General features: G+C 28.2%; 6 protein-coding genes across 9 annotated transcripts; 4 read left to right on the top strand and 2 right to left on the bottom strand.

The window, feature by feature from the left end:
* The first annotated feature begins 2,746 nt into the window (after positions 1-2,746).
* On the top strand, positions 2,747-6,385 carry LOC122576258 (hexamerin-like). The gene is made up of 6 exons (XM_043746279.1): positions 2,747-3,005; positions 3,827-4,163; positions 4,237-4,640; positions 4,801-5,117; positions 5,247-5,599; positions 5,896-6,385. The coding sequence occupies exons 1-6, from the start codon at positions 2,787-2,789 to the stop codon at positions 6,297-6,299; spliced, it is 2,034 nt and encodes a 677-aa protein (XP_043602214.1). The 5' UTR covers positions 2,747-2,786; the 3' UTR covers positions 6,300-6,385.
* A 1,834-nt stretch (positions 6,386-8,219) lies between these two features.
* LOC122576259 (WD repeat-containing protein 43) lies at positions 8,220-12,253 on the top strand. Its single transcript, XM_043746280.1, is given in 8 exon segments — positions 8,220-8,274; positions 8,277-8,515; positions 9,390-9,884; positions 10,304-10,745; positions 10,833-11,139; positions 11,243-11,487; positions 11,718-11,930; positions 12,128-12,253. Coding segments are annotated over 7 exon segments (1,968 nt in total). The 5' UTR covers positions 8,220-8,234; the 3' UTR covers positions 11,918-11,930; positions 12,128-12,253.
* A 225-nt stretch (positions 12,254-12,478) lies between these two features.
* Positions 12,479-14,565, top strand: LOC122576222 (geranylgeranyl transferase type-2 subunit beta). Its single transcript, XM_043746166.1, has 6 exons — positions 12,479-12,635; positions 12,908-13,012; positions 13,144-13,500; positions 13,703-13,847; positions 13,983-14,158; positions 14,258-14,565. The coding sequence occupies exons 1-6, from the start codon at positions 12,633-12,635 to the stop codon at positions 14,474-14,476; spliced, it is 1,005 nt and encodes a 334-aa protein (XP_043602101.1). The 5' UTR covers positions 12,479-12,632; the 3' UTR covers positions 14,477-14,565.
* A 141-nt stretch (positions 14,566-14,706) lies between these two features.
* Positions 14,707-17,717, bottom strand: LOC122576221 (protein-lysine N-methyltransferase EEF2KMT). 2 transcript variants are annotated; one of them, XM_043746164.1, is made up of 6 exons: positions 17,581-17,717; positions 16,805-17,311; positions 16,580-16,723; positions 16,321-16,500; positions 15,754-16,249; positions 14,707-15,686 (listed from the first exon to the last, which is right to left on the bottom strand). In XM_043746164.1, the coding sequence occupies exons 2-6, from the start codon at positions 16,895-16,897 to the stop codon at positions 15,583-15,585; spliced, it is 1,017 nt and encodes a 338-aa protein (XP_043602099.1). In that variant the 5' UTR covers positions 16,898-17,311; positions 17,581-17,717; the 3' UTR covers positions 14,707-15,582. The 2 variants fall into 2 exon arrangements, with proteins under 2 accessions (XP_043602099.1, XP_043602100.1); XM_043746165.1 differs by lacking the exon at positions 17,581-17,717 and adding an exon at positions 17,397-17,535.
* On the top strand, positions 17,512-20,115 carry LOC122576223 (CUE domain-containing protein 1). Of its 2 annotated transcripts, none has more exons than XM_043746169.1 (5): positions 17,512-17,626; positions 17,928-18,073; positions 18,201-18,576; positions 18,663-18,761; positions 18,849-20,115. In XM_043746169.1, exons 2-5 carry the CDS (start codon positions 17,954-17,956, stop codon positions 18,983-18,985), a joined length of 732 nt encoding a protein of 243 aa, XP_043602104.1. In that variant the 5' UTR covers positions 17,512-17,626; positions 17,928-17,953; the 3' UTR covers positions 18,986-20,115. The 2 variants fall into 2 exon arrangements, with proteins under 2 accessions (XP_043602104.1, XP_043602102.1); XM_043746167.1 differs by having other exon boundaries at positions 17,608-17,845.
* A 145-nt stretch (positions 20,116-20,260) lies between these two features.
* Positions 20,261-23,988, bottom strand: LOC122576220 (WASH complex subunit 4). Of its 2 annotated transcripts, XM_043746163.1 has the most exons (2): positions 23,227-23,988; positions 20,261-23,118 (listed from the first exon to the last, which is right to left on the bottom strand). In XM_043746163.1, exons 1-2 carry the CDS (start codon positions 23,678-23,680, stop codon positions 20,423-20,425), a joined length of 3,150 nt encoding a protein of 1,049 aa, XP_043602098.1. In that variant the 5' UTR covers positions 23,681-23,988; the 3' UTR covers positions 20,261-20,422. The 2 variants fall into 2 exon arrangements, with proteins under 2 accessions (XP_043602098.1, XP_043602097.1); XM_043746162.1 differs by having other exon boundaries at positions 20,261-23,988.

Raw genomic sequence — 23,988 nt, 5'->3', positions numbered from 1 at the left:
TATTGGTACTCTGTACGATATAATACATTATTTTTGGGTTACTAAATTAACTAGATTTAATATGAAAATCATTATTAAAAAGCGGATTTTTATGCAAATTCATATCTTTGAGAATATATGTATTTAAAAAAGCAGAACTCCGGTAAAAAAATGTTTTATCCACCAAGTATTCTAGGAAACACTATACTTTGGATACGTTATACATTTTTTCATATTATGTGCATTCTGTGCAATTTTGCACTTTCAGAATTCCTATAAATGCGTAAAAATCCGTAAACCAGTTGTTATAAATTTATCATTAATTTTTATAAATTTTAAAGTGGATATTATAACAAGCGTAATCGCTATCATCGTGAACTAAGAGGCAAAGTTTGTTCTGATAAGGAAAATAGTGTAAAATTAGATCTGTTTTCATCTTGAATTTTTTGTAATTTATCATAGAACATCAGTAAGCAAATATTTCTATCTAATCAAGTCTATAAAGACAGACAGAAAAAATATAATTTCTCAGTTGTTTAAACTTTGAAATAATAAGTATTGGAATATTTCTTGAAAAAAACCTATTATAAATTTCGATTTTCAATTTATATGTATATAATGTAAAATTAATTTATATGTATTGAAAACATAATTAACAACAAACCCTGTTGAAAATGACAACGTGAATTCGCGCTCGCCATCCATATGCAGATGCGCTAGTTACAATAAATAGTAACTAGAAGATAGTTCTAGATACAATCGATAGATTTAATCGATAGGTTTAAGATGTTCTTTTGTTTTTATCCCTAGTCCGTGTAAGAAAATGCAATAAAGGTTTTTCGGCTCAGAACGATGTGATAGATTTATGCAAAGAATAAAATAATAGCTATTGTGATCCTACCTCTTACAGAAATAACAACAATCCCCCTGCCACTTCCCTTCCTAAGAAAAATGAAATGTACAACTTTTAATTCCTTGTCCAATTTAATTCCTAATCTGTAGAGTATTGTATTGTATTCGTTCGTTGTATTAAAGGCTGATGCCTATTACAATTTTTTCGCGTATCTGCTAACTTGTTGCATTCTGTTTCTATCTTAATTTATTCCTCAAAGTTAAATCTTACTTCCCTATTTATTTAATAATAAATATATCTATATCTTAATATTGCTATAGAGGTTATTATATATCAGTCTTTGGTATTTCATCCTTATTCGTTTTTCTTCGATTTCTTTATTTGCTTATGCAGGAAACTCAACTTCATGCTTCCCTTTACGATATTTACCAGTTCCCACATTTCATTTTCGATTGTTGTAATCATTATTTCTGTCCATTCTTTACTTCCCAGTATGATTGGTATGATTCCTATATATATTGCGCAATCGCTTAATATATATTTTCTATTCTGTATTTCTCCAATGTAGCATAATTGACATGATAGTTTCTCTTCTGTTTTATATTTCATTCCTTGTCCTATTATGCATCTGTAGAATATATAAAATGTATTGTATGCATCAATCGAATAAAAATTGCATGAAATTCTTTTAGCAAAACGAAATATCCGCATCGCTCGTCTCATAGTCAAAGCGTGAAACAGATTTCGTGCCTCCACCGATATCTGGCTATTTACTTTTTCATTTTCTTGCATTTAAATATACAACATATTGATAAAGGGAAGGTTGCCTTGGGTAAGACGCCGAAAATACAGCGACTGATATTTTCTGACCGAACATTCATACAAACAACAAAACTTTTGATTAAGCTTGAATAATTAAAACAACAACACAGCTAAAGTAAAAGTATTTGTTCTTCGCTATCGATTTTTGTCATACTATCCTGTGACATAATATTGAATTGTAGTAAACATAATAATCGCTATCTTACTCCATATCGAGAAATTCTCAATTATGCTTATATTATATAATAATATACTTTCTGTTGCATAGGTAATGAATCATTGAAAATTTGTCTCCCAATTAATTAATCCACACCAGCGATATCGCATGCATGTTTTATTCTTCTTAATTTTGATTGGCCCAAAATTAACATATAATTTGTAATCGGGAAAATAAAATTAGTCAAAACACGAATTTCGATCGAAGTTAAATCGTCAATGACCAAACAGTGTTTACTGCTGCCATATCGTACAACTTTATTACGATGAAGTACATTATAATTAAAAAAAAAAAGAGAATCTTCTAACGCTCGAAATAAAAAATTACGCATTTTTCCTTAGCCTTCTCTGATAAAAATTGACCGAGGCACGTTGAAATTTTCAAAATTTCGAACAAAATCTTTACGATTTCTTCCAGACTTTCTTTTTCATTTTTTTTCGAAAACCGTTTGTCGCGCGAGAAAAAGGCAGTAGAACATCAAAGATGCTCTCCTTTCTTAGATCTACAATTTTTGTCTGACGTGCTTTTGTTACATTATATTAGATATGTTATATTAGAAATATATTATTACATAGGATATGTAATATTACATTACATTAGATAATCGAATAAAATCGACTTTATGTGCATTTAAAAATTTATATAATTATTTCGACGTTTAAGGGCTTAGGGGCACGCCTTTTTCTTATCCAATCGAGCTAAAATGCTGCACAAATTATTTTTTTATTCATTGGAACTATTCCGGTGGAGGGTATCGCGAAAGAAATTTTCATCAAGATTAGATAAGAATTTATGTAAAATATCTAATGGAGCAATAAGTAAGAATTAATCGAGGGAGGGGATGACGGGGTATAAGAGTAGCTGCGCGCTGAGCATTCGTGCTCTGGGATTCCGCGGTTTTCACTTTTCAAAAATATGTTTCCACGGCTGTGGCTGCTGGGGCTACTGGCCTACAGTTTGGTCAATGCAGAATATTACAATACGAAAACCGCTGATAAGGATTTCTTGTTGAAGCAGAAGAAGGTCTACAATCTCCTCTATCACATCACCCAACCAGCCGAGATCAACTACACGTGGTACGAAGAGGGTCAAAAATGGGACATCGAAGCAAACATCAACTTGTACTCGAACCCGGTTAGTAATTATCCATTAAAAAGGAATATTGATTATTGATGATGATTGCCTTGCTAGCTGCACAACGGTTAAAAATATGATAGATGCAATTCTGTTGGTTCACTGATTTTTATGTTACCTGGTGTTTAAATTTGTATAACATACGTAGGATGTGATCGGAAGTCATCCGATTTATTTGTATGCACTATACACGCTATTGTTTCATTAACTATTGAAAATACGAAAAAATGTTTCCTATGAAATTTGTTCGACTTCGGGAGAACATATTCTAATGTTATTAAATTTTCTATAGATACACGCGTAAGGGTTGTGTGAAAAACAACTTTGTTTTTTTCTATGGAATCATATATTTTTTAATACATTAAAAAAAGAAAACGAAGTTGCTCTTCACACAACCTTTACGCGTTTACCTACAGAGAATCTAATAACATCAGAATATATCCCCTCCGAAATCAAACAAATTTCACAGGAAACATTTTTTCGTATTTTCAATAGTTCAAAAGTACATATTTTAAAATCTCATTAACAATGTAATGAGACACAACTATTGTGATTATATTGCTCATAATCACGATAGTCGTGTCTGCATATCAATTGATTACATTCTAAAGCATTTCGTGACCAAGTTTTGTTTTACATAAAAAACAACTACAATGGCCAGATAAAAAATCCAGCGTGGACCGCCAATGGCACTTAACGTAGTAAAATAAAGTGACACAGCAAATAACGAAAAACAAACACAAATTTTTAAATAATTATTTGAACAAAAATCTAATAATATCCAACCCTGTGTAAAGTGAATATTCTTGATAAATTTTCAGGCCGCGGTAAAGGAATTCCTTTATATGTACAAGAACAGTATGCTTCCGCGAGGAGAAGTGTTTTCACTTTACTATCCATATCTCCTTAAAGAAATGGAAGCCCTGTTCAAGTTGTTTTACTACGCAAACGACTTCGAAACATTCTACAAAACAGCTCTTTGGGCAAGAAACAACATAAACGAGGGCGAATATATCATAGCCTTCTACAATGCAGTAATCAGAAGACAAGACACTAAGTTCATTCAATTGCCACCTCCATATGAACTCTGTCCATACTTTTTCTTTAATTCGGAAGTCCTGCAAAAAGCCCATCACGCATCAATTTTTGGCCTCCGTGGTAATTGTTTCTAGTTTCTTCCTTTTTATCTTCGTCGTACTATTTAACATGATTGCAAACTATTTCACTTTAGAAACAAGTGGAGAATACAAGACATACATACTCGGGGCAAACTATTCTGGTTGGTACATGAATCGTGAATACTACTTGGAAAATAAGTTGAATTACTTCATGGAAGATATCGGTTTAAATGCCTACTACTTCTTCTTCCGACAATCATTCCCATTCTGGATGTCATCCTCGGAATTTGATTTTCAAGATTATCGCGGAGCAGAATACTTGTATGGGCATCAACAATTAATGAACAGATACTATTTAGAAAGACTTACGAATGAATTACCTAATCTCGAAGACTTCGACTGGGAGAAACCATTCTATGCTGGTTATTATCCTACTATGATATTCCAAAATGGATTACCATTCCCTCAGAGACCAGAATGGAGCAACTTCCCTAGCTACAAATACAAATACATTACGGTAAGAAAAAACTAACAAGTTTGAAATTTTTAATTTTGAATTTCTTTAAAATCTCACATGTGTGTTATAAATTGCGTGTTGCGTCCGAACGATCCGCAGCACTACATGTAGTCGACATGTAGTCACCTTCCAAGGGTTAATATAATTTCACTTGTTATAGGACATCAAAGAAAAAGAATCGAGAATAATGTCTGCAATTGATACTGGATATGTATTCGGCAATGGTACTACCAAGTATTACATCTATAACGAGGATGGTTTGAACATTCTTGGAAATATAATTGAAGGCAACGAAGATTCCTTTAACCAACAATTCTATGGCAGTATTGATGCCCTTGGCAGAAAAATCCTTGGTTACAATCTAGAACCATCAAGCAAGTATAAAATCCTTCCCAGTGCCTTGGAAATCTTTTCTACTTCTTTAAGAGACCCTGCCTTCTATCGTCTCTATAAGAGAATAGTGGACCTTTACTACAGGTAATTCTAGTTTAGTTTAGTTTGATTTGTTTTTAAACATAGTTAGCTTAATTCTAAACATTTGTTTTTATTTATTCATATTTATTTTTATTACGTTGTAACTTTAATTAACATAACATTTATTTCTAGGTACAAAATGCATCAGACGCCATACAACAAAGATGAACTAATTTACCCTAATTTGAAAATTGAATCTTTCTCTATTGATAAACTCATTACATATTTTGAGCAATTTGATACAACAATCAGCAATGGGTTGTTTATGAATGCACAAAAAGATGACAAATTGCCGTTAATTAAAATTAGACAGCCTCGTCTAAATCACAAACCATTTAATTTCCACATTACCATCAATTCTGATAAAGCAATGAAAGCAGCTATCAGAATTTTCCTTGGACCCAAATATAGTTCACATCATAAACTATATGAACTTCCAGAAAATCTTAAATACTTTTATGAAATTGACAATTGGATCCTTGATTGTAAGTTTATTCAATTTTATTTATTAGTTAATTATTAGTTTGATTCCCCCTTAATTCCTTTTCTAAAAATATTCTACTATTTTCATATATTTTCAAATTAAAAGGTATTAAGTAAATACAGACATTTTTTTAGATTAACAAAGAAGTTTTATGTTTTTCAAATCATTTTTGGAAAGTCATTATAGTTAATAAAATTATCTTAATTTACTATTACCCTTAATCCTTAATGTATACATTTTTGTTATAATTAATATTTAGATATATAACTAATATTATTCTTCACAAATTTTCAACAGTGAATGCCGGTCTGAACAAAATTACACGTAATAGTCAGGAATGCTTCTTTACAATCAATGACCAAGAACCAAGTGAAGTTTTCTATAGCAAACTCGAAGCATCTCTCTATGGTGACAAAACATTCAATTACTATGAAAAAATCTTTGGATTCCCAGAAAGACTGTTATTACCAAAGGGTAAAAAAGAAGGGATGCCATTCCAACTGTTCTTATATGTTAGCCCAGTTTCTACGGAATACCAATTCACTTCCAGAATATGGGGTGATTATAAATTTGACAATAGACCATTTGGTTTTCCACTAGATAAACCTCTTGATAATTTCAACTATGATGGACCTAACATGTTATTCAAAGACATTCTTATTTATCACAAGGAGGAATTTGACATAAATATTACTTATTAATAACTTCCTCTTTCTTTTGTATCTCTCACATTTATTTTTATAATATTCATAATTTTGCAATAAACGTTACTTTCTTTATCTTCCAATACGTTTTATTTTATTCTTCTTTTCATATATTTGGATACTCCTAAAAACTAATATTCTACATTTAATGTTAAGGTAATCACAAATTTTTAAGTGATAATGTCATATGGAAGAAAAAATATATTGAATAATGTTTCGGAATTTATATAAACGTTGTCAGATCATTTGCTAATTAAACTAAGAGAAATAGTTAAATTTATGTTGCTTTTTAAAGAAATATAACAAAAATAAAATACTTTAATTAAACTCAAATTCTTTAAAAAAATTGATAGTAAAGCTGTAGGTTATGTTATTAAAATAGTTATTAAGGTTGTAGGTTAACTTATTAATGTATGATGTATATAATTACATAAAAATTATAGATTAAAATTATAGATCATGTTATTTCATGATTATGTTAAGATTCGCACGTACTACGATCATATGTCGTATACAAAGTTCCAGCAATTCCTAGAAATTTTGATGATGGGAGATGTAGCATTTAAAATTTTCTTATTACTCGCATAGTGGTTATATTTCAATTTGAAACATGTAGGAACATTTTTTATCTAAAAAAATTCTCCCAACACATAATACATATGTGGTTGTATTAATACATAAGAGTTTAATACATAAGTGTTTAAAATTTTAAAAGCAAGTTTTTAAGCACAAATTGAAGTTAGGTACATAAGGGAAACAATAAATGTTGTACTTTGTAGCTAACTTTACTTTGTAGTAGTTGAATAGCTGATTAGTAGTAGACAGGAAATGAGAGTTTACGCTTATGAACCTAGTTGTTCACGAAGTAGTGCTGCACCATGCGGTCAAGTGCTGAGTTTAATTCACGTTAGCATATACAAGAACTTATAAAATTAGGGATCTGCCCTGTGTGGTTGCACACTACATAGACAAGAACCTATTGAGTCTCACGCTTCAAGAACCTATTTAATCGTACGGTTCTACAGAAAAGTTCATATCTACTATTCTATTTGATAGACAAGTATAAAAATGACAACATTTTGCAATAATTAAACTATTGTAAGTTGCCTAGGAAAGAGGAATTAATTGTTTACTAGATTTTTGGGCGATGATACATATAAAGCAGTGTTAGAAATAATACAAAATGTCAGAATATAATAATTTATTAACAAAAAACAAAGAAAATAAATAAATTTCCGTTGACAAAATTCTAACTGCTCTTCGCCCTTGCTCTTGACTCTTGAGACTTGCGCCCTTTGTTGATGTCTTCTCAGGGACAAATCTTCCTCAGTTTTAACGGAAAGCTCTCCTTCGGATGCTCCCAAAATCACTGAAAGAATTTACCTATAAAAACATAATCGCGATAGCAGCCAATTAGCTCATATTATTTGCTATATAATTCATAATTCATCATATAATATGATACAATTAGTAATTATGTGTCAAATAAAAATGATTTCCCGAGTCTCACCACGTGAAACTTGTACATATTAGCAGAGAGGAATTTCCTCTCCGGTATTACAAAATAAAAATTTTATAAGCTATACATCAATTAATAACAAAGTAGACAATGATAAATTATTTTCAATTAAAGTAATTTCTTTTTTCATGATAGTTTCGCTATCAATTCTCCAGGACTATTCTAAACTACTAATTATAAACATTCTCCAGGACTATTCTAAACTACTAATTATAAACATTCTCCAGGACTATTCTAAACTACTAATTATGAACATTCTCCAGGAGAATTTAAGTTACTTAAGTTTAAGGTAGTAACTTTAAACTTAAATACATAGATTCTTGTATATGGTAAGTTCCAACCAAAAAGGGCAGATCCCTAATTTTATAGGTTCTTGTACATATTAATGTCAATTAAACTCAGCACTTGGCCGCATGGTGCAGCACCTGTACTGTGAAACAACTGAAACTACGGGCGTGAGCACTCTCATTTCCTCTCTGGTAGTAGTAATAGTTCAAAAATGGTGACTACCGCTAATTACGCTTTTTCTTCCGACGGTGAATATTTTGCACATTGCGGTAATGATGGAAAATTAAAAATTTGGGACACTGGCACTGGCCGATTGAAACAAGAATATGTTTCTAATTCTCATCTTTCTTCACCATGTTGTGTTTTGGCTTGGCTTTACGTCAGTTCTCGAACAACAAATACTTCGGTAAACCATGTGCTCCTTTACTCTATATTCGTATAAATGTTAGATTTTCTTATTCTTTCGTAGATTTATTCTGTATATTATGATAAAATAAAACTTCTTCCGAACTCAACCTATCTTCTGAGTAATATCATGAATCATGAATGTTTATAATCTTTAATTAATCATACTTCACAGCACTTTTAGAGGTTATGCTTTCCATGCGTTTCGCAATTTTTTACAAATTTTATACCAAAATAAACACTGAAATGAGATTTTCACAAAAGTATTTTAAGTTGTGAATATCTTTTATTTCATGAATTTTTCCTTTTCACTTGCCTTTATTATTAAGTCATGTTTCTTTAATTAAATGGTACTTGAGGTTATAATCTTTGTTCATTTCTTTATTACATTTATATCGGAATAAGCAATAAATTTATTATTGTTCTCATAATATTTTATTATATATTGTGTAGATGTAATATCTTTATTTATAAAGGTATTTTGTTTTGTAATATAAACGAAATATTAAATAAATCATTTTTAAGATCTTTGTATTATAATTATACATAGTACAAATGTTTATGTTATTTTAAAATTTCAATTTCTTGAGTATAACAGTATGATATAAAAATTTAAAATAGATTGATACCATTCCTTTTTCAATCAACTTTGGATATTAGAAATATACATTACTTAATAAGTTATTAAATATTAATGAATAGTAGGAGAACAAAATTATAGTATATTTAACGTAATAGTATATTTAACATAAGATAAATTGGTATAATTAGTACTAATTACTAAATAGAATATTTTATAATAATAATTCAACTAATTTGATTAATAAAGTCTTTTGAGTATATAATTGAAAATAGTTATTTTATTTTATTTTTAGCCTTCACCATGGAAAAAACGCAGAAAGAAATCAATTTCAGAAGAATCCAATCAGAAGGGCATTATTGCCATGGGTTCAACAAATGGAAGAGTCACACTTTATGATACAACAACTTCCTTAGTTACTGCGCAATTAAATGGTCATTCTGGTACTGTTACTGCAATGACTTGGTCTGAAAATGTTGGCTTATTCTCTGCAGCAGATGATCACCATATTATTCAGTGGAATTTGCAAGAAAATGGTGTAAGATGTAAATGGAAATCAGGCAAAGGAAAAACAGTATCATTAGCAGTTTCACCAGATGGAAAGAGTTTGTTATCAGGAGAAAGAGTTATTAAGTGGTGGAATCTAGATACTAAGCAGTTAGTAAGGACATTCACAGGCCATGCTAATGAAGTGTCATGTCTTCATACTGTTCAAATGACATCTGGTAACAATTATGTTATCAGTGGTGCTTGTGGGGATGGTTACCTGAATGTTTGGGCATTAGATGAAGTAAGATACATTTTTTAAACTTCTTATTCTCATTAATTTTTTTTAATATGCTATACGTATTAACCATAACACATTATTATATGAGAATTGACAATTCTTTATAAAGGTATATATTTTCTGTCCTTTCCGTGCATTATAAGGAGAGTATACTAAGAAAGAATCATTTAATCATTTGACAATTTGTGGTATATTGATAACTTCCCCATATACCTAAATAAAAAAAAATTATTGTTAACAATATAAAATACAAATCTATTTAATTTTTAAAAATTTCTGATAATGGACTTTAAATATGATTTCATTAGAGCTTCCAAATTAATTTCTAGAAAAAGAGAAGTATTATATGTGTTCTTTTCAAAATTTTATTCAGTTTTAATTAAATATACAATTATATCTACTAATTGAGAAAATATTTTCAGCAAAGAAATGAAAGAACTGCTGTGGCAAGTTTAGCTTTGCAAGATGATCCAATAAGTGTTTCTACACACATTTCTGAAAACTTTCAAGTGATAGTGTTGGTAGTAACAAAATCTGGCCAAGCACATCTATTTCAATACCAACCAAATGGTCGGTCAAAACCTTTGAAGCCAAGTTTAAATATTGCAGTTGCTTCTGATATAAGCCAAAAAGATAGTGTCCAACAAATTTCTATCTTAAATGGAAAATTGACAGAAGATGAAAAATTATTATTAGCGTATGGAACATACCTTAATCCTATATTTGAAAAAGTGACACCAGATTTTTCTGATAAAGTACAGTATCTAGTACGTTCAGAACATAAAAAAAGCAAAGACAGAAAAGAAGAAATTTCTAAAGTGAAGTCCACTATAATTGAAGACAATGTTGAATATCTTACACCAGGTATTTATCTTTAATATTTAAACAGAGCAACATTTATACATAACAGTAAATCATATTTGTAATTTAATTTTGATTTATCCGTTGTAGGAATAATTGAAACTACACAAAAAAAGATTAGAAGCAGTGGTGGATCACAATTATTACTAAAAGATAGATTGGAAAACTTAAGCTTAAGTGCTGAAAGCAATCCTACAGGCAAAATCACGAGCACAGGTAATAGTAGGGCACAACTTTTGGTACAAGGCTTAAATAGTAAAGATAAATCTATTTTGAGCAACATTTTTCTCACGAAAAATGAGACTATTATTAGGAATACTATTGCCAAGCTACCAATTCAAGCAATTGGTCCTCTTCTTAAAGAACTTACCATCCTACTTCAGGGTAAAACATACACGTAAGAGTATCAAACATTAACTAATTTTTGTAGTATATTTAAAATCATTAACTATAGAAGCCTAAAGATCATGCTTAATTCTTATTAATTGATTATATTATAGGAGTAAAATTGCTGTACGATGGTTGGAAGCATTATTAACAACTCACGCGGGACATTTATTGTCACAAGCAGACCTTGTAGAATTATTTGGGCCAATTTTAAGTTTAATGGATGCTAAACTAACTCTTTTAACAGAGCTCTTGAAACTTAAGGGTCGAGTATCTCTTATCACTGGTCAAATTTCTCAAACAATGGAAGAACACGACAAAGACATTAGCGAAAACTGCCTTGTCTACCAAGATACAGGTTTGTATCTGTATAAATATTATTTTGTTGCTAATCGATGTTTTAAAACTATTTTTCAAAATACAATTTATAAATTAAAATAAGTTTTGGACAAAATCTTATTTTTGTATAAAAATTAATAATACATAATTTCCCGTTTAATTTGATATATTATACTATTTTTACAATTCATAAATATATTTATGAATCTATTAAATCTATATATCTATTAAATAAATAAATATAAATAGATTCATCAGATGAAGATGGAGTTGAAGATGAAGATTTGGAAAGCGAATCAGATGAAAAATGGGAAGAAATGTCAAATCAAGAGGACGAAGATGAACAAGAAGATCAAGGTGATCAAGAACAGGAGAATGATGAGGATGTCACAAGTACGAATTCTAATTATGATAATATTGATGATGATGAAGAATCTGTATGCAGCTGAATATTAATTTGAGGTAAAATAAAAAACGAAATTATAAAAAATTATTGGTTTTAAATTACGATTAAATTTTTTGCAGTTTACATGAATTAATTTAAATGCTTCACTAAATTATTTTATTACAATATTATATCAGAATCACTATTTGAAAAATCAGTATAAGTCAGTTTACCACACAATGACATTACTAAATTCAGTTCTTGTTTGTTTTAGTGAACATTGGAGTTCCTGAATGTAATAAATATGGAGAAAAAGAAAAAACAATGGAAATCTTGAAATTGTTAAATAAATGTCGTTTTTCTACAAAAACTATTCAAATTATTAAATATATATTATCTATTTTAAATGAGAAATTATTTCATACTTCTGATTTTAAATTAAAAATAAACAATAAGTATTTACTTAAAAATAAACAAACCTTTTTAAAAGGGAAATAGAAATAACTACAACTTCAATGTTATTACTTTATGTAAACTTATTATAATCTTTTATTCCGTTCTCTTTTTAAAATTTTTTTTTTGAAAATCCGCGCCTTTTTGTTATCACTAAGAATTTCTGTTTTGAGGTTAGGCTGAAACTGAAGTTATTCTTCAACGAAGAATGAGGTATATTTTTATCAGAGGTGTAAGAAGTAAAAAGTTTTTATAAATTGATTTAAATGAATGAAAATTGATAAAACATAGTAATTTACATACTTTTTAAAAAATAACTTTGTAACATGGTAAGTGAACGAAGAGCTTAATACAAATTATTTATTCTGAGTTAAAACATTAATTCTGTCTTAGGTTAATTTATCCTTTTTTTGCGTATTATATTATTACAATGATTTTATTTTATAGATTTTTTTATTAAATAGAATATGGTTTATACAGTTCCTAGAATAAGCTTTTGCAAAAAAACTTAGAATAAAATAGGATATTATTTATACAAGTATAAATTTATTACTATTTACATCATACATGCTTTAATAATGTTTTTTAATTTATGCTTTAGCCAGTGCTAAAACATGACATCGAACTTCCAGCTTCAGTTCCTGAATTACTATTGGAAAAGCATGCAAACTTTTTACTTTCTTACGGCACTGACAAAGATGAATATGTAAGTATATTATAATATTATTTTAAATTTTATGTATTATATTTTTTATATTATAAATAGTATACCGATTATTTGCATATACATAATTAAATTAGGTTTAATGTACAATTAATGAAAATAATAAATTTTAGATGTATTGTATGACAGAACATATGAGAATGTCTGGAATGTACTGGGGTTTAACAGCACTGGATCTTATGGGTAAACTTGAACAGACAAATCGAAATGAGGTACTAGAATTTGTTGCTCAATGTCAAACAGACAGTGGTGGTATAGCTGCAAGTTTACAACATGATCCACATATTCTTTACACTTTGAGTGCAGTACAAATACTTTGTATCTATAATGCATTAGATACTATTGACATAGAAAGAGTTGTAAAATATGTAAAGGAAAGACAACAACCAGATGGAAGTTTCACAGGTGATATCTGGGGTGAAGTTGATACAAGATTTTCTTTTTGTGCTGTGGCAACTTTATCACTTTTGGTAAATAAATATAGTAATAAGAGATTTAATCTATTGATAGATATTAGACAAATGTTGACAGATATTAAATCTGTGCAACTGTATTAAATTATATCTATATTTCTGTATTTGTATATTTTTTTATGATAATAGAATAATATACTTAAAGTTACAAAAATAGTAAGCTTATGAATTAACTTAGACTATAATAATATTATTTTAGAATCGATTGGATGCAATAGATGTTGATAAGGCAGTTGAATTTGTGATGAAATGCATGAATTTTGATGGTGGATTTGGATCAAAACCTGGAGCTGAAAGTCATGCTGGTATGATTTATTGCTCCATAGGGCTTTTATCAATAACTGGTAATTTTTATTTTATTTTTAATTATTCTTCAGTTAGTATATAACAAAATCAATATAATAAAATAAAAAGAAAGAGAAAAAATATATACAATTCTTTTTACAAATTAAATAACATAAAGTGTTAAATATTGCCAGGTAATCTTCACTTAGTAGATGCAGATCAATTAAGTTGGTGGCTTTGTGAAAGACAACTTCCATCTGGGGGTTTAAATGGTAGACCAGAAAAGTTACCTGATGTTTGTTATTCTTGGTGGGTCCTTTCTGCACTAACAATTTTAGGACGCCTTCATTGGGTTGATAAAGAACAATTGGTATGTATTTCTTAAAAAAATTAAAGAATACAAAAAATATTAATATTATATTAAGAATGGACAAAGTTAATCAAATTTTATTACAACATTAATTTACAGGTAAAATTTGTACTGGCATGTCAAGATACAGAATCAGGAGGATTTAGTGATCGTCCAGGAGATATTGCTGATCCTTTTCATACTCTTTTTGGCTTAACTGCACTCTCCCTTTTAAATACTGATTATCCTCTGAAAAAGATCAACCCGACATATTGCATGCCTGAATATGTAATTCAAAGGTTACATTTGAAACCAGCAAGACTCGATCAAAGTAATTGATAATTGATTACTAAAAATTAGCTTTTTACTAAACCTAAATATTTATAAAATAATGCAATAGAAGAAAATATAATGTCAATCTTTTGTAACAACTGTTTTATTTATTGCTTTATTTAAAGAACACAATATCGTTTACTTCAATTTGCTAGCATATTATTATATATATGTATATTATTACATATTATTATAAAATGTATATTATTAATGATAATGATTGATTATACATATAATACGTATAATAATATATAACAAATATGATAATATAAATAATATAAATAAAACTATAATTTATTAATACAATTTAATATGAGTAAAGAAAAATATTAAAAATTAATAAAAATATATATTGCTTTTGCTCTTAATGATTGCTCGTAAGAATGTTGCACTAGAAAACTATATCTATAATAATATTTATTATGGCGTGAGGTTATTGAGAGATAGTCGCAATAACATATGATAGAAAATCAGTGACCAAAAAAGAGCTATTAAAAAAAAAATACATACTATTGATATAAACATAAAAAACTTTCATTTAATATAAGTCCCTCATTATTTTTCATTCAAATGTAAAGCAATGGTTATTGCAATTATATTCATATTTATATAACTCTCTACATTATATATTTTTCAGATTTTTATTTACATTTAAAATTGTTTTGAAGTCAATATATGGCAATTCTCGCAATCTTTTTATCAGTATTTTAAATGTTTTAAATTAAATATATCATTCCATTCAATAAAACAGGATTTGTACAATTTTTTTGTGAATCTGAGAGACACTGAGAGAAAATCTCTCTGGTAAGTAAGAAATAAATAAAGTTATCCGCTTGATATTAATAAGTTTACAAATAAATAATTTTTATTATATAATTTCCATTGAAATATAAATAATTACTGTGTACATTTTTCCCTGTTGGTGAAGTATATTTAAATACATTTATAGTAAATATTCTTTATTTGCAAATGTAAATATACAAAACAAGTATTAAGTAAAATTTACTATATGATAGATATTCAACAAATTGCCTTTGAAATCCAGTAAGATCATTTTAAAATAATTATTATTGTCAAAAACATTATGTCAATAAAAATTTATTATCTTAAATTTATTTCTGAAAAATCTTTAATATTTTAACAGGTGCACTTGCTAACTTTTGGTGTACCGTTTGCTGTGGTATATTATATTCTTTAAAAGAAAGATCATAATGTGCTAAAAAAAGAATATTAATTTTTAATATGTATGTAGAAAATATAATATCTAAGAGTAAAAAATATACCTAATTGATATAGAAACTGTAAAACAGTGTTTTCATTGCGAATTGTTGCTGCAATAATCGCATATCTATTAGGAAAAGATAAAAGTCCTTTTAATCCTGATATTAATCCAGAAAATGAATTGACATCATATAAAATATCAGCTCCAATTACTATATCTGGTATGATCCATTGTTCATTCACATATTTATTAATATCTTCCCATCTTAGCTCTTTTATTTTAACATCTGTATGATTATAACTTAATTGCAATTTCAATCTATCATGTTTTAGTTCTGGTTCTATTTTCCTTTCATTACATAATAAATTAAGTTTAATGTTTTCAGAAACCATTTCAAGAACAATTTTATGACAATCTGTAAATATATATTGTTTGGGAAAACATGTCTTAATAATGGATAATCCTGTTAATCCAACACCACAACCAAGTTCTAAAATAACTTTTCCAAATAATTTTTGTTTATTTCCTAAGCACCAGTTACTTAACTCAATGGCTCCCTGCAAATTATGAATGATATTACAACTGGAAATTCGAAAAATCATATTGTACAATCATAGTTTCCAAATACCTGCCAACTACACAATCCTGTTGTACCTTCTGATATAATATTCGTGCTTTCTTTTATACTAATGCAATTATTTTCCATTAGAAAATGCCGATAGTGAATAGATTCTTCTATAGTGGAAGATATTAAATTACAATATGTTGTATAAATACTGTCGTAAATTTCACCACCTTCATCTTCAATCTAGATTACAAAAATTAAATCTTTAACTTAATTAAATCTAAGAAATGAATTTACTTTATAAATATTAATTTATTTATACCTTTTTCATAAGCCATTTTAAAAATGCCCTCTGATAAGATTGTTTAATTGGATATTTTTTAATTAAGTCACTATTTACTGTTCTTTCCAAGATCTCTTGTTGTTTTTTTGAATTAACTAGACAATTAATATTTTCTCCTGAAATCTACAAATTTTGAAATAGAAATGTGAAATTTCTATAATTCTTTGAAAAATTATTTATAGATTGATTATAAAATTTACATACGAGAATGTCTATTGTATTTATTGGTGTACAATATAGGAAATGTTTAATTAAATTATCCACGTTAAACGAGTTACAATTCATTTTATTGTCCATGTCTCATACATGAATTAATAAAATTTTATATTTATTTCTATCAATAATATTTTATGAATTTTTCATACATAATTTCAAATTATGATGCTTCATAAATGAGATGAAATAACACTAAAAACAATTATTTTGCCATAAATATTTATTTTCTGAAACTAAAAGATATATGTGTTCGAAATGATTTTTGCTCTTAATATAACAATTTTTATTCAATTAACAACATATGAAAGAAAACTTGTGAAAACATAACCTATCTTTTTATTTTGAAACATTAAACTTCAGAGTTATAACATCCACAAATGTATGTATGTGATACTGTTTTAATATATGAATACATATGTGAATCACGGTTCAGATCTATTTATAATTTATATGACCCTGGTCGGACCATTTGTTCAAAAATTCAATCAACTTAACCTAAAAATGCAAAAAGTTACTATTCCTTACTCCTATATAAATAATATTTCATTTGTTCGTGTCTGCAATTATTTATATTTATTACATGCTATTTTAAAAATAGTTAATATTAAATATTTCGTGTTGAAATAAAATGAAAAAATATCACATAAATTGTCCAGAATACACCAATAAAAATCAAGCTCGAATCACTAGATAAATCGTGATACCGTTCTGTGGTTTCGCAATTCTGGAATAGGTTTACTTTTCATAAGAAAGGTCTCACTCACCAAATTTTTGACAGTTGGTCACCTTCCTTGCATGTGTAATGACAGGGTACAGTCTTGTCTCGGTTTTCAGTTATATGCATGGATATTTCGTATAACTCAGCGGTGCATAACTAATTATAACACAAAGACAAAATAAGATGCAATTAATTTCCCCAAACAAATAACATGACATTCACGTAATAATCAGAAACCGATATTCCTCGTAATGAATGACGATTTGTCTATTCATGTTTTTGGAACGTTTTAAATTTATCGAATCTTCAAAGTAAAATCAAATAACGTCATATTACGAAATCTTTGTTGAAAGCTTCCTAACTGCAATTAATTAAGCTAATTGTTTCACTTAGATTAACAATTCTACAATCATCACATAATGGCCTCTGCTATGGAACAGCAACAGCAGCAACAACAACAACAAACAACTTTAGAATTTTATCAAGCAATGGCTGATTTCAAAAACATGTTTCCACAAATGGATGATGATGTGATCGAGGTAAATTCATTTAATAAATATATTAAATTATATTATGTAACTGGAAACTGTCTTCAGTCTAAATGCATGTTCTGAAATGATGCATAATGATACATAACAAATGAAGAAATTATTTCAAAACTTTTAGGCTGTGTTAAGATCTAACCAAGGTGCTGTAGATACGACAATCGATCAGTTGCTTACTATGAGTACAGATAATGAAAATGAAAAAATTAGAAGTGAATTAGAGCAAAATGAAAAATCACCAAGTACTTCTAAGTCACAGAAAACAGAGTCAACAATATCCTTAAAAAGTATACGTAAATGGCAACCTGCTTTATTAGGTCCATTACCAGATACATTCCTTCGGCTTCCTCAACAAGTTTGTGAAGATAGTTTAGATTCTTCATGTTTACAAGAAAATTCGATGTTAGAAGATGAAAGAATTGCTATATTTCTTCAAAATGAGGAATTTATGGCTGAACTACGTTGGAATGAAGACTTTTTGTCAACTTTAGAAAATGGTTTGTAATATGCAATCCTAATTTTTATAGTGCAAACAGTGTAGAAAAACACAAAATTCCAATTATTTACATTATGTTTATCATAGATACAAAGATTCAAGGAACAAGCCTTGAAAAATGTGGCAGTCAAATTGGTCATGATGATGAAGATCTTTTTAAAGAAAGACTAAAAAATATGGGCAAAGGTATTTTGGCAATTATATATTATTATATAACGAATGTAAAAGTTACAGAATTTATATTTTACTTTTATTATTTTAATTACATTCTAGTATCTCGACGTAAGTTTGCACAACTTACTAAAGTATTTACACGCAGTAAAAAACGAGGAGGTAGACAGTTATTACCCCCAACAGCTTCGTGTGACGATTTATTGGACCCAGAAGAGTCATCTAGATTTCAATCTTAGAAATTATAACACTTTCTTTATTCTACCAGAAAAGACAATTTTTCAGTAATTGATACTTACAGCAATTTATCCAGTCCAGAAGTGAGAAAGAAGCATATCTGTATTAATATGAATAATTGAATGGCAAATTGCAAAGAAAATTTAGATGGAAATAGTTTTATTAATGCAGATTATTTAAATTAGAAAACAATTAGTAAGATTCATATTCTGTGCAGTTTAATTAACATGATATTATTAAGTTGCTTGAATAACTGTTTAATTCAAGAGCACAGAAAGATCAAAAGGTAAAATGTAGGAATAATAGCCCTAAATATTATCTAAGAAAAAGTTTCAAAACTATAAAATATTTCGTATTTTAATAATGTACTGTGAACCAGTACACATTCTAGATAGTAATGGTACAATAATTACAACAGTCATGCTGTTAAAATAAGGATCTGTCGAATGTTGTTATAAATATTTTCTTTCTTTTTTTAACAATGACATTGTGAAGCTTTACAAACAATGTATTTACACATAGTTGATATTATTTATGTATATTATTTATATTTGATCGTTGACAATGATTTAGAGAATGTATAGTTGTTTTTTCTACAAAATTTTTTTGCAGTTTATATTTATTTAAAGGAAGTTTGTATAGTTATTGGTAAACATTGTTAAAATATAAAATAAATTATATTTATAGGTATCAAATGAATTATAGTAAAAAATTTCTACCATAATGTTAAAGTAAACATTTAAAGAAAGATTTAGAATTGGCGAATTTGTGACTTCATATTTGATTCTTATGTGATTTTTTGCTGATATAAAAATAGATTTCTTTTTATATTGCTATGCAGATTAATAATGACGCTTTCATATTTATAATTACATTTTTGAGAAACTCCTATCTATTTAGAGTTGTAAGTGTAATAAATTCTAGTCTGTTCATCTAGCCATACTACTTATTGAGTAATAAATATCAAGGATTGCAATTATACATATATATATATGTTGGTGTAGAAGACCTTTATATATATAAATGAGTGTAATTAAACACGGTATGTGCCACAGGCATAAGTATAAGCTTAAGAATACCGAACTTTACTATATAAAAATAAACTACGTAATTTTTAGTGTCTCTTTAATAAGTTAAGATTCATTTGACATATTATCCTGTATTTTTATTTTCTCATTATTGTAATATATATATATATTACATGTATTATATAATATATATATATATATAATACAAGTTACAAAAGGATTACGAAAATAAAGTAAATTTATAGCATATAAAGTGTTTTAAAGCTATTTTTTATAAAGCACATAATAGTATTATACAGTATATAATTTGACATTCTTTATACAATAGTAATAAGAAACATGGAACAAAAATACTTAACAATAACATTGTAATTAATTAATTCCATAATACATTTTACAGATTGTGGAATATTACATATCAGACTGTTTAAAGAATACTCTAGCGCCAGACAAACTATAATAGAGCAATTGGAATTCAGCACTTCTTTCACCTAAGCGTTTTAATGTTAATGCTCTTGTCTGTTGCAATTTTTCATCTCCTTGAACATTTTTACTTTCTGCAGCCTGCTGTTCAGAATTTATATGCTGTTCAACTGTTTTGAACCAATGTAAACTATCCAATTCTGATGACTGATTTAAAAGAGCATTTATGTAAGCAATTCCCATTGCAAAACCATCATCAGTAAAAGCTGCACCTGTTTGATTTTTCTTAAACATTTTCTCTTTATTCGATATTGAGTTATCAATAAAACTTAATGTTAATGGAGGTACAATAGCATAAAATTGTTGCAAATGATGTGATTCAGTATCTCGAAAAGCAGATGCAAATACATCAACAAGAAGTTTGAAGTATTGTATTCCTTCTGTAAAGTTTCGTATTAAATTTGCAATATTATTTTCTAAACACTTTGCTGCTGATTGAGTTGTTACACCATAACTTAAATTTTTACACATTAATTCAAATGGTACAGATGAATCGATGTTTGGTAGAAATGAAATAGCATTTGAACTAGCATGCAATCCACCAGATCTAATTAATCGTACATAGCCCAATGCATTTCCAATTTGAGTTATTAATTGTCGAAATTGATCTAAATAACTTAAACCATCAGGTGTCATACCTAATTTTCTGATCCCTTTCTGAAATTTTTCTGCTCTTTCATATGTATAAGGCGTTCTACCATTTTCTCTTTGAACCTTGATGAACCTTATATCTCGCATTAATCTCGACTTTATATGCTCATCAAAAAGGAATTGTGAAAATGTGTGTAATTTTATACGAAGAAATTGATATACAAAGTTAACTGTTGTACTCATAATACCAGTTCCATGTGTTCTGATAGAATTTGCTATATGTCGAATTCCAATGGTATTTAAATGTTTATTGTTACTAGTATGTTCAATGAAAGTTTGAGTGTTTAAATTATATAAATATTTTGATACAAATACATGAATATTTCTCATAATTTCTAAAGCATCTAAGCCCTGTTCCAAAGTCTGTGTAGGTAAATAGTTTTGTACAGTATCTAGATTTAATTTATAATGTGCCAAAGCATGCATCATTCTATATGTTCTCCAATCATGTAGTGCTACTGTAGTGAGATTGTAAAACATATCATCAAGGTAATGTTCAATGAATCTTTTAGCGTATATCATACTATTTGTTAAAGGTAGTGGTAATGATCGTACGATTCTTCCACCATCTTTTGCCCCAATATTGAATGGATTTGTAGAATCCAATTTTAAATGTGCATGGACATGAAGTCTTAGATTAGTTTCAATCTCGTGACAAACAGGTTCTAATATATTCTTAGTCAACATTTCTCTTAATTGCATAATTCTTTTCTGTTTTAAATTTAATCCTTCTTGTTCGCTAATGGTGCTGTTAAATGCATTAAACAAATGAACTATGTGATTTATACTTAAATTACTATCTATTACAGAAGAAAAATAAGCTGGAATTATATTCTGATGATATAGTAATATAGAGTAATCACAGATATCTGTAATAATATTGTACAATTCAGCAACAATATCGTAATTGTTCAATGAAAATCTCAATTTCACCATGTCCTCTTCCTTAAAAGTATCTGTTAATTGACTAGCACATGCTAGAGCACATCTGATTATTAATCTTCTATCTGCAGTTGGTGGTCCATTTAATAATCTCATACTTAAACCCACTAGTGACAATGCATCCAATTTTTCTCTGCTATAACCTTTGTCCTTCTGAATTAAACTCTTCCGAGCAGTTTCCAATGTAATTAAAATATAATAACTCAAGTACTGTAATACTTGACTTTGTGATTGCACTATAACTGGTCCCAATATGTAAAATGTAGTCTGCAAAGACTTTTGTACTTCTATTAATCTACAAATTAATTGAACAGTGTTACGATTCATTGGTTTAATAAGAATCGCATGCATATTTATTATATAAGATACAATTTCTTTAATCTGAGATAACAATGCAACTAAATCAATTAATAAAGTTTGTTTCTGCCCAATATCTGAAATCTGAAGACTTGTTTTCATTAAAATACTTTGCATTTCAATGCACCATGTTACTGCTTTTTGAATTAAGCCATTCACAGTCTGGGAAAGTTTTTGTATCCTCAAACATAGTATTTTTTCTCCTACTTGTTGACTAATAGCATTACCAGCTTCTTTTGGCAAAAAATCACTTAAAAATTTACTTGGAATCCATATGACATTTCCAATTAAATTTACAGCATAAAACTTTTTATTATTTTCAAGCACTCTTTTAATTAATCTTTTATCACAGGTGCCAAATAATTTTGTTGTTACAACAATTCCAATATTTATTTTGATCCAACTTTTATTCAATGAAACATAATCATTTGGTTTATTTTCTATGTCTACCATTAAATTTTTCAAATAATTGGTAATCTGTTCACTCATTATAGATCCTTTATTCACATCCATTACACGTTCAATTGTCTTGGAAAATAAAACTTTCTTTAATAAATTCTCTTGTAAATCTTTTAATAACTTATTCAGTGTATGTAATTTAGATTCACTTATGCCAAATTGCAATGGATTGTGCATGATAGAACGCACATTCATTCTATACTTTTTCCACTGTTCTAACAATGAAGGTTGGGATTCAATAATTTCATCCAATGTCAAAACGATTATAAACAAATCAATAAAATGTTCTATTAATACAGGTAAATAAATATCGTTAGAGTCACCTGCTAGACTAGATAACTGTTCCGTTGTCAAATGTGCTACTGTCCATATCCTATTCACAAAAACAAATAGATCTTGCAGATCAGACAAAAGAGATATGATATTATTTTGATTATTCTCTGCCCCTCTTTCACCATGAGTAAACAATTTTTTATAGAACATCTTAGCTTCCATCACAAGAAGCCTAATTTCTCTGCAGGTACCAGCAACTGCAGCAAGTAGCTTTGATAAATATTTATTTTCCATTTCTATTAAATTTATCAAGCTGATATCCTCAACAGGTTTGTATACAAGCCGAAGAGGACCTTCCATAAAATATTCTAATGTAGAATCTTTTTTCCATGTTTGCTTCGCTAAATTCTCAAAAAACTGTCCATATTTTCGTAAATGTATCGAACCTGCCGCTTTGTATATGGTCTCGTCCTTTTTCGAATTCCATGCTGATGATTCTATCATTATTACTTCGTATATTTGCTAACGTTAATCGAAATATGTTAAAATACTGATTTCAAATAAATGACATGTAAAATGTAATTTTCAAATTTGTGACATATTTTTTGATAATTCACATATGTTTTAATACCATCCTATACTTTTCCAGCATCACTTTCAAGCAGTACTTTCTTTAATTACTTTTAACTATTATTATGACACTATCATTTCTTACATATTTACAAAAAACAAAATTGGAAAGTGGATATCCTGAAAGGTTGATAGCTGATAGTACTGCACTATGCAGACTATACTGTACCGTCCGACCAACG

The sequence above is a fragment of the Bombus pyrosoma genome, linkage group LG16, assembly GCF_014825855.1.
Source record: "Bombus pyrosoma isolate SC7728 linkage group LG16, ASM1482585v1, whole genome shotgun sequence".
Lineage (NCBI taxonomy): Eukaryota > Metazoa > Arthropoda > Insecta > Hymenoptera > Apidae > Bombus > Bombus pyrosoma.
This window is presented reverse-complemented; position numbering and strand designations above follow the sequence as displayed.

Coding starts and splice junctions, on each gene's coding strand:
- LOC122576220 (XM_043746162.1), bottom strand. CDS start 23,680: ATGATAGAATCATCAGCATGGAATTCGAAAAAGGACGAGACCATATAC.
- LOC122576221 (XM_043746164.1), bottom strand. CDS start 16,897: ATGGACAATAAAATGAATTGTAACTCGTTTAACGTGGATAATTTAATT. Junction 16,724..16,804: donor TAAATACAATAGACATTCTC/GTATGTAAATTT, acceptor CAAAATTTGTAG/ATTTCAGGAGAAAATATTAA. Junction 15,687..15,753: donor ACAGTTTCTATATCAATTAG/GTATATTTTTTA, acceptor TTCTTTTTTTAG/CACATTATGATCTTTCTTTT.
- LOC122576258 (XM_043746279.1), top strand. CDS start 2,787: ATGTTTCCACGGCTGTGGCTGCTGGGGCTACTGGCCTACAGTTTGGTC. Junction 3,006..3,826: donor TCAACTTGTACTCGAACCCG/GTTAGTAATTAT, acceptor ATAAATTTTCAG/GCCGCGGTAAAGGAATTCCT. Junction 5,600..5,895: donor TGACAATTGGATCCTTGATT/GTAAGTTTATTC, acceptor AATTTTCAACAG/TGAATGCCGGTCTGAACAAA.
- LOC122576223 (XM_043746169.1), top strand. CDS start 17,954: ATGGCCTCTGCTATGGAACAGCAACAGCAGCAACAACAACAACAAACA. Junction 18,074..18,200: donor TGGATGATGATGTGATCGAG/GTAAATTCATTT, acceptor CAAAACTTTTAG/GCTGTGTTAAGATCTAACCA. Junction 18,577..18,662: donor TTTGTCAACTTTAGAAAATG/GTTTGTAATATG, acceptor TGTTTATCATAG/ATACAAAGATTCAAGGAACA.
- LOC122576222 (XM_043746166.1), top strand. Junction 13,501..13,702: donor TGGCAACTTTATCACTTTTG/GTAAATAAATAT, acceptor ATATTATTTTAG/AATCGATTGGATGCAATAGA. Junction 14,159..14,257: donor GGGTTGATAAAGAACAATTG/GTATGTATTTCT, acceptor ATTAATTTACAG/GTAAAATTTGTACTGGCATG.